This window comes from Cervus canadensis, chromosome 12, assembly GCF_019320065.1.
Source record: "Cervus canadensis isolate Bull #8, Minnesota chromosome 12, ASM1932006v1, whole genome shotgun sequence".
NCBI classification, from domain to species: domain Eukaryota; kingdom Metazoa; phylum Chordata; class Mammalia; order Artiodactyla; family Cervidae; genus Cervus; species Cervus canadensis.
Window position 1 is genome coordinate 63,828,083 of NC_057397.1, and position 15,693 is coordinate 63,843,775.

At 39.1% G+C, this 15,693-nt stretch overlaps 1 protein-coding gene across 6 annotated transcripts in view; it reads right to left on the bottom strand.

Annotated features, from left to right (window-relative positions):
* Positions 1 to 15,693, bottom strand: part of CPQ (carboxypeptidase Q) — a 515,377-nt gene that overhangs the window by 347,124 nt on the left and 152,560 nt on the right. For all 6 annotated transcript variants that reach the window (XM_043483097.1, XM_043483098.1, XM_043483096.1 and 3 more), the window contains one exon: positions 1,204 to 1,411. In XM_043483097.1, the coding sequence (XP_043339032.1) occupies positions 1,204 to 1,411 (208 nt within the window). The remainder of the gene's footprint in view (positions 1 to 1,203; positions 1,412 to 15,693) is intronic.

The following is a 15,693-nucleotide window of genomic DNA, read 5'->3' on the forward strand; positions in this document are numbered from 1 at the left end:
GCTGTGACTCTAGCGCCAAAGAACAATTGTGCAAAATACAGAAGTCTTCCTTTACAAAAGATACTAAGGATCTAGTCTTGAGACCCAAATAAACCCTATTTGCAATTACTTTTGCATGTTTCTTTTATCTTAAACAGACCAAGCTACAAGACTAAAATGGTGTTTCTTTTATCCATGTTTCTCAAATATTTTGTCCTTGATATGTGACACTACCATATGTAGCTATTAAATTGGCCCAATGTCTCCAGGTTAGTTTTTAGAACTTTTATCCACTTCAATGCCAAATTTCCTCCTAGGGCTGAGGGTCAATAAAGTGCTTTGCAAATACCTCAATCAGAAATACAAAGAAAAAGACAAAGCTTCCATTGCCCTCAAAATAGACCTTTATAGAAAATTGGGTATCTTTCATAAGTTTACCTCAATCTTAAAATAATTTTGTGAAAGTATTGTCGTTAATTATCACCAATTAATAGAGTAGAATCCTGAGGGCCAAAGAGTTTTAAGAATATTCCAAGGTGGTATGAGATTAATAGGTATCAACTACTATGCATAAAATAAAGAAGGAACAAGAATATATTGTATAGCACAGGGAATTACAGGCATTATCTCGTAATAACTTATGGAGTGTGATCTGCAAAAACACTGACTCATTTTGCTGTATGTCTGAAACTAATACAATACTGTAAGTCAACTATACTTCAATTTAAAAAAGACCATTCCCAAGGCCTCTTAGCTCTTTAGAAGCAGAAGCAGGTCTATATCCAAGGTCCTCTGCTGCCTCAACACTTTACACTACACCATACATGGCCCCATCATGTTACCCACTTTATTTGTATTTCACTTCTCTAGCAACAATGGAAAAAAGCCTGGCTTCCTCTGAAGTCATTAGGAATCTTTGATGAAATGCAGACGTGAATTCAGTTCTCCCTCCAATGAAAATACATAAAACATACTGGTTATATAAGGAATGTTATGGGATCATCATGGATGTGGAAAACTTTTTAAAGGAATGCACAAATGATGCTTGGAATCCTGAAAAGGCCAAAGAAGATATTACAAACAAATGACCAAATGTGGAATGGGGAAAAATTCCATGAACAATCAGTATTTTCACTTGACTAGTTTGTTTTTATTTTGTAAGGGCTTCTCTTTGATGGAACACCCTGGTTTTTTAAAGCATTCCTAATGAACTCGATGACCAACCTGTAGATGGAGAAGGAAGCCACGGACCGAATGAGGGATGCCAAAGCCCCCACTTTGGCAGCTTCCACCGCCCCCTCCATGCGGTACTGCACTGCTGCGGAGTAGTTGGTATAAGGTTGATTGTAAACGACGATCTTCCCTTCTGCGTCTGGCCCTCTTCTCTGCAGTTCATCGAAAGAGGTCACCACTAGAACTTCCGCAGTAATGCCTACAAATAAAAGTCATGCAAGATTAACGCATGGTTTCCGATCAGCCAGGTTGAATTGGCACACAAAAGGTCACACATGCTCTATCCACTACATCTGGCAAACCGGTTTGCAAAGATCAAAGTTTCAGAGCCATTTGCTATGGGAGAAAGACTGTGGGGGTTAGCCAGTTTCCCAAGAAAGAGAGAAGGCATTCAAAACATTTAATATACGACTCATTAGGTTTTTCAACTCGCTTGACCAGCTGCTATTAAATCACAAATTGCTTGCAAAGATGTCTTTTTTTGTCTCTTTCCCACCCTAACAGGTCATGAGTTTCACAAAATGACACTAATTATTTACTTAAAAAACACATTTTAGAAAGCTCACCTTGGGATTAGTGAAACACATATTTATCTTTTCATAAAACTATTTTGATATGTGGCTAAACAACATTCATTGACATCATACAAAGGATGGTAGTTTATAAAAAATATATTCTCAGGAGCCAATGATTTTCATACTTCCAATTTTTAACAAATAGTTAATGTAACTTCTCCCAAGAGTCACAAAAAGTCAGCTTATTTTCTTTCCTTCTTTGTACTGAATCCTTTTAAAGAATGTGAAAACTGCCCATGTCTTGATTTATAGGACTTGTTCATTACCAAACATATCACTATTCTTCACCTAAAAATTCTGAAGATGCTATATAACTGTTCTATAATCCTCTTGTCTCATTTAGAAAGATGTGACATCTTTTTTCACACCATAAGTCTTGCCCAAATCTTCCTGATTAGGACAGGGTTTCACAGCTTCTGAGAAGTCATTCAAAAACTGCCAGACCACTGAGGATTCAATTTGATGGCACAGTTACAGTGACAAGAAAAAAAATATTTAGCAACAAAGGCCAGATGCAGTAGCTAAATATAACGATCTAAAGTAAAGAGGCAGGCGCCTACTGTTTTATAGCTTTAGCCAGGCAGTCATGAAATATGGCAGTAAAAAACCCAAGTATCAACATGGATTTGGCATATTTCTTTAATCTTGCAAACTAGAGAATCAAGTTCTTCTGGAAGCTTAACATGTCATTAAAATAGTAACTGTTACTTGGAAAATCCTTCTTAAATGCACTGCAGGTATGAGAGAATTCTTGCTTTCAACATGGGCCCCACCACAATGGACCCTTTGAGCTGGCTGCTCTCCACTTCTGGTTCCACCATTCAGACTGAATCTGTACTATCACTTTAAAGTGATTGACTACAGATCTATAAGTATGTCTCCACCAACATTCAGAACTTAGAACTTAGTTCATAATCTAAGGAAAGCAATGTACAATTATGAAAAGTAAGGAAGCCACTAGCTTTTTCACATGATAAATATGTGTAAGAATACAAATAAAAGCTTGGCTAGACGGAGTTTCAGATTCATAACTTTTTGAAACCTGGAGTTACCTTGAAATTTGACTGGTGTTATTGTTGGCATGTCCCAGGAATTTTGTTGATGCTTTTCAGCTGTTCCTAATGAATAACAGATTCGATGGTCCCACCCAAGGGGTGTCCCAGCAATGGGGTAATTTTGGCATCTGGATTGGAGCCACTAGAAATGAAGCCAAGTTTCTATAAATTTTCATTGGCCACTGCAAAATTAAAATCACACAAGGGGAGTGCTTCACTAGGGTCTACGGTTCAAGTTCTTTTAACAAATGTGAGTGACAGAGTTCTAATGAGCCAAAATCTAACCTAGACATCAGTTGCCAATGCAGGACACTAGAAACAGCTATAGGTCAAAATCTATCACCAAGAACTTGCAAGAAGTCTTCAAATTCATCTGTTTTCCTGAAAGCTTAGGGTCATCTCTGAGTCCTCTGTCTCCTTCATCCTCCAGGTGCCATCAGTCCTCAAATGCTGAGACTCTTGCTCCTTAAGTATTAACTGAAAGCAGGTCCTCTGCTCCGCCACGTTACACCTCTCACATCAGGCTCCGGTATCCTTCTGTTTGGACCATGAATTCCTCCTCCTTCACCTCATCACCACTACTGTCCCAGCCTCCAGCCCAGCTCCCTCAAATTTAACTTCCACAGAGCTGCCAGAGTGAAGGACTCGAACTGCTGAGAAGTCAGAGCAGCCTGTGTTCCCATCTCCCTGCCCCCTGCCCCCTCTGCCGATTCCCCGTCACTTCAATGTAACAGTCAAAGCCTGTCTATCACTATAGACACAGGCTCCCTTTTATTTTAAATTCGGTCAATGCTGAAGTTAAAAGTGCCCACTCTCACCACAGCAGCTCACTTCTCAGGGTCTTTGTTCACACTGTGGTACATATGTCTTGTTGATCCCACTCTCCCAACTTTGTCGTGTGACTAACACCTATTTATCCCTCAGATGCTGTTTAAGAATCACTCCCTCAAACTCTCTTCAATATTCTGCAACAACCTATATCGGGAAAGAATCTAAGAAAGAGTAGATGTATGAATATGTATGACTGACTTACTTTACCGTACACCTGAAACTAGCACAATATTGTAAATCAACTATTCAGTTCAGTTCAGATCAGTCACTCAGTCGTGTCCGACTCTTTGCGCCCCCACGGACTGCAGCACGCCAGGCCTCCCTGTCCGTCACCAACCGCCGGAGTTTACTTAAACTCATGTCCATTAAGTCGGTGATGCCATCCACCCATCTCATCCTCTGTCAACTATACTCCAATAAAAATAAACTTTAAATAAGAGATAGAAAAAAAGGACCATTACTCTAGGGGAGCATTCTCAAGGCCTCTGGCCTCTTCGTCCCATCCCTCTCCCGCGACCTCCAGGAAGGCTGGTTACTGCACCACTCAGCTCTTGACTTTCAGAGTCTCCAGGGCATACCCAAGCACTAGACAGTGTTGTTGTTTAGTCGCTCAGTCGTGCCTGACTCTTCACAACCCCATGGACTGTAGCCCTCCAGGCTCCTCTGTCCATGGGATTTCCCTGGCAAGAATACTGGAGTGGGTTGCCATTTCCTTCTCCAGGGGATCTTCTCAGCTCAGGGATCAAACCCAGGTCTCCTGCATTATCAGGCAGATTTTTTTTACCACTGAGCCACCAGGAATGCCTAAGAGACAATGAAACTTTGCTTATTTGTGATTGACAATACCACCTAAACTGGGAACTCTTCAGGATCTGGGGCCACGTTTACTTTGGTTTGTATCTCCTCGGCCTAACATAGTGCTCAGTGTGTGTAGGCAGCCAGTCAATAAGCTTTCCTCAAATGGCACTGCTCTAAATAAGGGGCCATTGACTGGATCTAAAACATTTCCATTGAAGTGCAATTTTATCTTTAAAGTTTGAGAGCACTTCTCTCACAATAACTCAGCAGTCTGACTCTGACCACCCAGAGCACAGCTGCACAACAATAACCAAGCAAAAAAGGCCTTGGGGCAGTCAGAACAGAAATATAAATCCCAAGTATAAAAACTCAGGCACTTGAACATAAGGAAGCTCTTCTGCTCTCAAAGCCTAGTTACCCTTATTTATATAAAATTCTAAATCTAGCGCTTAAACCTATGAACTATGAGAAACAATAAATCAGAAAGAAGAGATAAGTTTGGAAGCTGATAGCAGTACCACAGGAAAAAAAAAGCAACGTCAGAGACAGGAACATGAAACATAACGAATATGCACTTGCTGACATTTCTGCAGTATCAGAAATGTTCTGTGTCTGGGCTAACACGGTGGCCATTAGACATATGTGGCTACCAGCACATTATTTATGTATTTACTTGGCTGCACCAGGTCTTAGCTGTGGCATGCAGGATTTTTGATCTACATTTTGACATGCAGGTTTTAGTTACAGCATAGGAACTCTTAGCTGTGGTATGTGTGATCTAGTTCCCCGACCAGGGATCAAACCTGGCCCTCTGCATTGGGAGTGCAGAGTTTTAGCCACTGGACTACCAGCGGGGTCCCCCTGAACACTTTAAATGTGACTAATGTGACTCAGAAACTGAATTTTTAATGCCATTTCTTTTAATCAACTTATATTCAAATTTAGATAGCCACATGTAAATAGTAGCTACTGTGTAGACTGCATAATCACCATAGGCTCAGCTATTATGTAGTCAGATGGCCAAAAGCATCTCTGCTGGCCCCCGGGGGCCTTGCTTCAGGACAGGTCAGGAACAGACGTGGCCATCACGGCAGGGCCTCCTGCAGCAGCCTGTATTCAGTACCCACTGTTTGGGAAGTCAGGGTGTGTACAAAAATACTTAAGTAAGATTTTTGCTCAAAATGAATAAAATAAAACCAGGCCATCGGGAAAACCTCACTCTTCCATATTAGTTGTGTTTTGACACGTTACACAAAGGAAATCCTTCTGCTCTCCTACAAATCAGCAGGCTCCTATTCTTTTCTCTCCTCTCTGTTTCCTTCTTTTCATACCCTCATTCTTGAAACTAGTATATGAAAACCTCAAACATAAAACCATTATCAGATATCCTGAACTCCTTATTAATAATTGTAACCCACTCCCCAACCCCCATCTCTCTTTTCCAACTTAATTTTTCAATAGCAGTTGTCAGCTTCCAGCTGCTTCTACTACAGTAATGCAAGCTCCATGGGGCGAGCGGGCGGGGGTGGGGGTGGGGAGGTGGTGTGGAGGAGGGTAGAAATCCTTGTCTGCCTTATTCATTAATATCAAAATGCCTGAAGTGGTACCTGACACGTAATATGTGAAATCTACTCATACACATTCATAGGCACAAATACACACATGTACACATGCATATACATAATGAATAAAGAGAAACCAAAAAATAAAAGTGTAATAATACCCCATCTATGATCACTCCCCTAAAATGTATACTTTCATGGAACTTATATATTTCTGTAAGTGAGTATAACTGATAAAATAATAATAGTGATATTGAGTAACTATTGTTTAAACCAGTGTTCATAGCAACTCTGCAAAGTAGTCATTAGGAACACGGAAGTGCATAGAAATAAATTTACACAACTACGAGGTGTTGAAACTGAGAGTTGAATTATTGGTCATCTGAATCCAAGGGTCATGCTCTTCCTATTAACATCATTGCTATCTTCTTTCGAAATGTAAAACATATCAAAAGAAAAGCTCTGGATTTTCATCTGAAGAGGAATAAGAAACATAAGTAAGTATATAAAAACCTGCCTAAAGTTATTCTTTATTTTTTCTTCATCTTGCTCATACATCAGAGCACTGTTATCACGCTAGGTCCCAATCTTCTCACAGGGGACTGTGAGGGATGTTTCACTCTAGGACAAGAGTCATCAAACTGCTAGAGTAATGAAAAGAATGGTGGTAGTTAATTCTGAAGGAAATGTAAGACTGAAGATAAAAATATTCATATTATAAAGTGATTCTCTTAGCTAAAGCTGATTATATCATAAAAAATAGTACAAAAAGCCTCAGGTTCCCTTCTACTCTCCACACCTAATTTTCAAAATCAATTCACTTATTTTTTTAAACGCCTTACCCTGTGCATAATTAGTGCTGCAGTTTTCTTGCAGAGACAACAGATGCTGACCGCTGTGGTGTTGGCTGGGATCATTTATTCTATGGAAAATTTGATACAGAGACTCAAATCTCAGTCTCTTCTGCTCTGATTCCTCCCAAGAATAGTTAAGAGTAGGAAGATAGTGACGTGAGAATTTCATAATGCTTTCTGTTATTAAAAGGAAAAGATTACAGACAGAAAAACATGTCTCTGGGGCTCAATTCAAAGTGGGAAGAAGTCTCAGGAAATGGATTCTGATTTCAGAAGACTTAACCCCAAACAAGAATTACTCCAGCCACACCTAAAAGAAAGCCTAGTGTCTCACTCTTTACCACGTAATCTTATACCAAGTGTGCTATACAAGGCTACTAGGTCCAAAGGAATGGTTGGTTTTCCTGAATTCAATTACAGAAAAAAGGATAAGAGCTGTTCTTAGAAATTTGATGTTTTGGCCTGAAGTGGTAAGGAAATTGCAAATTCATGGCAAGGCAAATAAAAAGAACTTCAGAACAGTCCTTTCTGAGCGACCATCTTTTGGGGGAGAAGATTATGATTGTACACCAACCTTTTCATGGAAGAACAAGCATTAAAGATTCAAAGTCATTCAAAAAATTTATAGCCCTCTTAATAGGTGGGATTTGTGTTAAGCATTGGGGATAATAGGAATTTTAAGTTCCATTTCTGTCCTCAAAAGCTGTATAATCTGGGGAAGAAAAATAGGTAAACACTAACTTTAAAAAGCACAGGATGTCAAAAATGCTGAAAGTATAGAGTAAAATTTCATGAAAAAAGTAACATAAATCAATATCAATTCTGATAGGGGGAAATCTTGCAAGTTTCCTAATAAGATAAAACTTAAGTGGGACTTAGAAGATTTCAGTAGGTTGAAAATAAAGAAAAGGGCATTCCCAGGTAAAGAACAAAGAAGGGAACCCCAAAATAGGTGAAACATCTATTCAAATTCAGTGAATAGGAGACTTCCTGCCAGGTCTCAAAAAACAGACAGTGGGACACTCTAAAATCTTCTAATTATTAACCAAGATATTTATAGACCCCTATCATTCTTTGAATTCTAAGAAGGCAAGTAGAAGAGTCTTCTTGAAATAATTTTCAGGAAAATATGGTTAAACTAAGCTATTATCTAATGAAAAAGTTGGCTTAAAGCTCAACATTCAGAAAACTAAGATCATGGCATCCAGTCCCATCACTTCATGGCAAACAGATGGGGAAACAATGGAAACAGTGAAAGACTTTATTTTTTTGGGTTCCAAAATCACTGCAGATGGTGACTGCAGCCATGAAATTACAAGATGCTTACTCTTAGAAGGAAAGTTATGACCAAACTAGACAGCATATTAAAAAGCTGAGACATTACTTTGCCAACAAAGGTCCGTCTAGTCAAAGCTATGGTTTTTCCAGTGGTCATGTATGGATGTGAGAGTTGGACTATAGATAAAGCTGAGCACCAAAGAATTGATGCTTTTGAACTGTGGTGTTGGAGAAGACTCTTGAGAGTCCCTTGGACTGCAAGGAGATCCAACCAGTCCATCCTAAATGAAATCAGTCCTGAATATTCATTGGAAGGACTGATGCTAAAGCTGAAATTCCAATACTTTGGCCACCTCATGAACTGACTCATTGGAAAAGACCCTGATGCTGGGAAAGATTGAAGGTGGGAGGAGAAGGGGACGACAGAGGATGAGATGCTTGGATGGCATTACCGACTCAATGGACATGAGTTTGAGTAAACTCTGGGAGTTGGTGATGGACAGGGAGGCCTGGCGTGCTGCAGTCCACGGGGTCACAAAGAGTTGGACCTGACTGAGCGGCTGAACTGAACTGAAGCTTTTATCTAAGTGAAAGTTAGAAGAGCAAGAGGCAAAGCCCCGCCCCAGTGACTGAATCGCCCTCTCCACACTGGCCTCCGAGAGCCGGCTCCAATCAAACCTTGTCCGTCCGCTAAGTGAGCCCAGACCTGACTTCATCACAATCCAAGGACACAATACATTCTCACCATTTCACTTGTTCAACATCACAGCGTGCCACAAGCCATCCTTCCACACTAACACTTGAGGACAGGCCACAAGCAGAGCAGCTTGTCTACCTTGACCTCTAAAATACAGAATTTGCATTTGCACGTTTTGTCGTTTGCTGGAGAGATACCTACCCCAGGACCATTATGTTTAATCAACATATAATGTAGGCCACTCAGGTTGTCCAGAGACCCAACTCAGCAACACCCTTAGACACAGCACACAGCACAGACCAGTCCTTAGCAATCTGATCACTTAGAATCCAAACTTCTTCTACAGCAGGGAAGGCAGTCACACAATTAGGCACTTTGATCAACCTTAGTGATTATCAAAGGGAGCATTCATAGCCTAGAATATGAGGTGCACTGTGTTTGAAACACAGTTGCTTTGAAACATGGTTGGTTTGAAACATGTCTGAAGTGGTAGTCTTCCCCCCAGACCCTGGTATTTCCTTGTAACGGGGATTGGCGTGGGTGAGCGAGGACTTTCGCCAAAACCAGTTATCTAATACGTCTGGTAAAGTGAGCGGCTGCAAGATACTGTGCACCTAGGTCGGCTTCTAGTGATATGAAAGGAATAAAACCCACGGGCCTCAGTGACAGTGAGGATACAGAGGTGAGTTTCTATAGACAAAAATAGGATTCGTTTTAGCTTTGCTGAGAAGGTGTGTTGTTAGTTGCTCAGTCGTGTCTGATTCTTTGTGACCCCATAGACTGTAGCCTGCCAGGCTCCTCTGTCCATGGTATTTCCTAAGCAAGAATACAGGAGTAGGTTGCCATGGAATGATCTCCAGGGAATCTTCCCAAGATCAAACCCGGGTCTTCTGCATTGCAGACAGATTCTTTACCATCTGAGCCACCAGGGAAGTCTTTGCGATCCCAGGAATGAGTGTTGAGGGACTACGGGACACTGGCAGGGAGGCTGGGGAGAGGTGGAAGGGAGCAGAGTACTGAGATTCCAGTATGTAGACAGTAAGGGAGAGGATGGCCTGAGAGGAGATAGGCGGTTTGTGGGCAACATCACACGGGAGCCCTGTAGCTGTACTACGGAAGGCATTTGGATTGGGACTGAGAAGTCAGGCAAATTCAGATTTACACTTAGAAAACATCACTGGGCTCAGGGTGATGGAGCATTGGAGGAGGTAAGGAAAGGAGGCAGGCTTGGAGGACAGCTGTTTAGGGGACCACGGCCACACTCTGCCTGAGAGGTGACAGTGGCTTGGAGTAGCTCGGGGCAGTAGAGAAAAAGAACAGTGAACCCACTTTGGGCAATAGTGTGGGAGGGACATCTTTCACTGCGACGGGGAGACTGACTCGGAGCTCTGCACTCCACTATCCATACTGTCCAATCTACATAACGATTTTCCTGACGAAAGTTATATATAAACTGAAATTTAGTGACCAAATCATTCAAAATGAAGAAGACAATTTTGAAAATGTTTGTTTAATTTCTACTGAAGTATAGTTGACTTACAACATTGTGTTAGTTTCAGGTGAACAGCAAAATAAACCAGCTATACATATCCCACTGTTTAGATTCTCTCCCATATAGGTCGTTACAGAGTACTGAGCAGAGTTTCTTGTGCTATGCAGTAGGTCCTTATTAGTTATCTACTTCACATATGCTTTACTAGTGTGTTTATGTGTATATGTCAATCCCAATCTCTCAGTTTATCCCTCTCCCCTTACCCTTTATTAATCATAAAATTGTTTTCTATTTCTGTTTTGTAGATAAGTTCACTTATACTCTTATTTAAAAAATTCCACATGTAAGTGATACCATATGATATTTGTCTTTCTCCATGTGAATAATGTGAATCCTATTGGTAAAATAAGCATCTTACTCTAAAACTCTTTTACAAACTGTTTATATATTACATTATATATACATTATTCTTCACAATATACTTTAAGTGGGGTATTTCTTTATCAGTAATAAGAAGTCTCCATCATTATATATTGGTTACAAAGCTCAGTAGCCTTTGATCCTGAACAAGTTGCCCAACCTTCCCCAGCTTATGACATGAGAATGACAATAATATTGATACCACCAGGATTCATGGGAGCACTGTATAAGATGACAGAGGTAAACATCACTTTGTGTGTAACAAAGCATTATAAGACAAGAGTAGGTATGCAAGGGTTCTGGACATACATAGAATAAGTACAAGCAATAAATATATGATTTATTTAAAATTTCATTTCAAACGATTACCAGAAGTAAAACAAAAATAGCGGGTATGACTTCAACAAAGAAGGAGCCTATTGGCTCAGAGCACAGCTAGTCTTTATCAGGTCAGACAGCTCCAGAGGCTGCTTGACTCCTTGTCAATTTAGACTAAATTGATAACTTAGGCAGTATATCATAAAGAACTCAAGTCAGGCTGGGCAAAGAAGTTGAGTAGGTTTCATGGATCTGCTTGGCAGCAATGGGTATAGAAGGAGTGATGGGAGAGAGGAGGAGGGAAGGGACATTTTTAAGTAGCATCAGAAGAACAGGCCAAAACAGAAAAAGATGCCAGTAGCCCTATCTAAAATTACATCTATGCTATATTTGATGATTTCCTCTATGCTTCTCTATTTAAAAAATGACCACACGCTCATCAATTGCCTTGTAAACTGCAGGGTATCTCTTGGAACACTGGGTTTGGCCATGAGATTTGTTCTGGCCAGGGGAATGTGAGTGGCTAGGGTGTGTGGTCACAGCTGAGCGGGAAATGTCGAGCCATTGTTAAGTTTTGACTGTCTTTGAAGAGCCCTTTACTTTCAACCACAAGAATGGAGTGTCCCAGATGGGTTTTTCCTTCAGTCTGAATTCTGGGGTGATAAAACGTATCTGAGGTAGAAACAAAGGCATCACCAACTTTACATACATATTATATAAACATATATATAAATTATATATAATACATATATAAATATATTTTAAATATATTACTTTAAAAGTTTACGTTTATAAACTTATGTTATATATATGACATAAACCTTGGAACTTCCCAGGTGGCGCTCGTGGTAAAGAACCCAGCTGCCAAAGTAGAAGACATAAGAGACGCGGGTTCGAGACGCAGGTTCGATTCCCTGGGTCAGGAAGATCCCTGGAGGAGGGCATGGCAACCCATTCCAGTATTCTTGCCTGGAGAATCCCGTGGACAGAGGAACCTGACAGGCTATAGTCCATAGGGTGGCAAAGAGTTGGACGTGACTGAAGCAACTTAGCACACATGCATGCATGTGACATGAAATGGTGACTGCAAGCCGCAGAGATCTGGGCGTTGTGTATCATCATGCATTACTGAGGAAGAGCTGAGTGATGTGGGAGGCTTGAATTCCACATTTCTATCGGTATTTTACAATCTGCAGCTGATGACAGATAAGATATAGAATAAATATATTTAATGCCTTAGGGGAGACTGTTCAGTGAAAATTAGATAACTACTGTCTTCCTCCTATCAAACATCAAAGTGATCAAACACCAAACAGTAGAAAGAAAACAAATCTGAAGAAGAATTTAGTAAGCATCAGTGATTTAACACACATAGACTAAATGACAAAGAATTTTAAGTAGGAGATAAGCCCTAGAGATCATTAAAATACAGTCGTGGCAGCTCAGCTAGCTAACCCACCTGATGTTACTTCTAAAGAAACAAGAAGCCCTGTTGTGCAGTTAAATAATTCTATATACTTCCAGGAGATTTCAATATTTCATAGCTAAATGCATTTTCTAAATTCCATCTTCAAAAATCAAGGGCAAAAATGATAGAAACTGGTGTGGCTATGTTTGTACCAAGTATAAAATAATGTTATTGTAGTGTTATATCAGAGAGATAAAATAACTCTGTGACAATCTGGCATTTCAAAATGGGATTTTTGTAAAGCTGTTTTGAAATTTTTAACTGTCCTATGCTCTTCTTGGAGAAGTAAAAGTTGGGGAAAAGATACTGTAACCAAACAGAATTTCTACTCTCAATAATAAGAAATCTGGCTCAGGTTCATGATTAGTTTGATACAGCAATTTGCTTCTAAAAGAAGGTTCTAGAGACATGATTGAAATATCAGAACCATATGCATTACATGAGAAAATTTCCAGGATGCCGTTTATTAAAGTCCATTGACTGGAAGGATATAAACTCAGCTGTCAATGTCAATCCCATTACAATTATAATTAAAAGCCATCACCATACAGTTTAAGCAGGAGTGATTTAAGTATAAAGGCATTAACCACATTTAATAGGTGAGAAAATACGAAGTTTCAGAAAGGTACAGGAAAGTTCAAAGATCTTATGAAACTAGAAAGTGGCAGAATTTGAATATGAATTTAGGTCAGACTGACTCTGAATCCATGCTCTTCTCACCCCATCCCACATAGCTGCCCTCCCAATGAAGTTAAGTAAGCATGTACTGATAAGCTTTCTAGGACTCTGTCCTCAGGTGGCCAATAATCTTCGAAGGTGTCCAACAACTGATCATTCCACAAATCCCTGGACTTAGAAAGTGGAAAAGAAAAGCAAAAATGTTCTGAAGCCTCAAAAATGAATAAGTACCACTAACTCTTCAAATATTCAAAGATTTTATGTTGCCTTCGGGATACCCAAATTCACTTATTCCCTACATCCTCTACCCTATACCTTCCTGTTTTACAAATAACCCATCCTTTTATGCTCGGCCAATTATCTACCTGATTTAGCACATAACTGAATCAAACTAGACTCAAATAAGTGATGTTAGAGTGGGAAAGGTGTGTATGTGTGTGTGTGTGTGTGTGTGTGTGTATATATATATATATATATGTATATATATATTTTTTTGTTGGTCATCCCATGGCATGTGGGATCTGTGTTCTCCAAGAATTGAACCCACACTCCCTGCAGCAGAAGCATGGAGTCTTAACCACTGGACGACTAGGGAAGTCCCTATATTTCCATTTTAAAAGAGATTTTCACCTACAATAATTTGTTTATTCAATAAATGTATTTTAGCCCTTCCAATATGCCAGGCCATTCCAAAGTGCTAAAGATACAATAAAAAATAAATAAATAAAGATAAAACCAATGATATAGTGATTTCACTGTATGAAGATTACATTCTAGTGGGTAGGATTGGTAACCATCAAAACCAGCAAACATATCATAATATAATTACAACTTAATACATGATGCTCTGAAATTGGAATCCTTGGGACTTGATCTGGTCTGGTCTGAAAGGATCTTGAAAATCTGCTAAGAAAAGGAAACATTTAGTTAAGAAACTGTGAGATGAATAGACATTAAGCAGGTGGAGCAGGAGTGGAAAGGGAGAAATAAAATATTCCAAGTTGACCAAATAACATATGCAAAACTCTGAAGTGAGATGACATCCAAGGAACTGAAAGAAGAACAGGTAGGGTGGTAGGGTGATACAAAATGAAGAGGGACAGGTGGAAGGAACCAATTTAGGCAGAATCTTGAGGGCCACTTTAAGGAATTCGGGTATTTATCAATTAGTTGCAAATAATTGAGAGGTTTTAAGTGTGAACAGTGATAATCCATCTTCTATTTTTCAAGATCATATAGGACTATATCTAAGGTGTTGATGACCTTGTAAGTTCATGTTTCAAGCATTAAATAAGAATAAAACAAGGTTGTTATCACAACTTCTATTCAGCAATATACTAGACATCTTAACCAATGAAGCAAGACAAGAAAATATATCAAATACTTAAGTATTGGAAAGGAAAGAACAAGAAGTCTTTATTTGAGAATGACATAATCATCTGTAGATAATCTGAGACAAATCTATAGAGAAAATAGTTGCACTGTTTACATAATCAATATCTACAAATCAAAACACCCTATATACCAAGGAGATCCTTATTTTTAAAATGTAACAGAGAAAAGTATGTTATTATTAATGGCAACAGAAATTAACTTTAAAAATTGTGAATATATTAGAGAAAAATATCCATTCTTGTGCCCATGTTGAGAATAGAGGCCAAAAATAGCCCGGAATATCTCAATAACAACAAAACACAGAGAGGGTATTGCTAGATAGTATGACTTATTATAGAGCTTATATAATGAAAAAATATAGTAGTACTACATGGAAAGAAAAAGAAACTAACGGAAAAGAAGGGTCCAGAAACAGACCCACCCAGCCATGAGAGCTTGGTATATGATACAAGATGACAAAGAATACAACATTCCAAATCAGTGGAGAAATGATAATTCATTCTATGAATGATCCTGAATAATATAAAAAGGCCCTCGACCTTCTAATATATAGAAAAATAAGTTATAGAGAGACCAAAGACATGAAAAATGAAAATCTTTTGACATTTAACACAATCTCTATCAAAATCCCAACAAAATGTTTTGCAGAAATAGAAAAATTCATTCTAAAATGCACAGTGCATTCTCAAGGGACTCCAAACAGCCAAAACAATATTTGAAAGAAAAACAAAGTTGGAGAATTCATATGGCCAGATTTCAAAACCATATTATAAAGCTACTGTAATAAAAACAGTGTGACACTGGCATAGAGCTAGATAAATAGGCCAGTGAAATAGAATAGAGAGCCAAGGATAAAACCCTTGCAGATATAGTTCACTGATCTTTGACAAGGATGTCAAGACAACTTCAACAGCTGATGTTGGGAAAACTAGATGTCCACATGTAAAAGAGAAATTGAAAGTTTACATTACACCTTATACAAAATTTAACTCAAAATGGATGAAAGGCCTAAACATAGACTTGAAACTATAAAACTCCTAAAAGAAAACAGGGGGAAAGC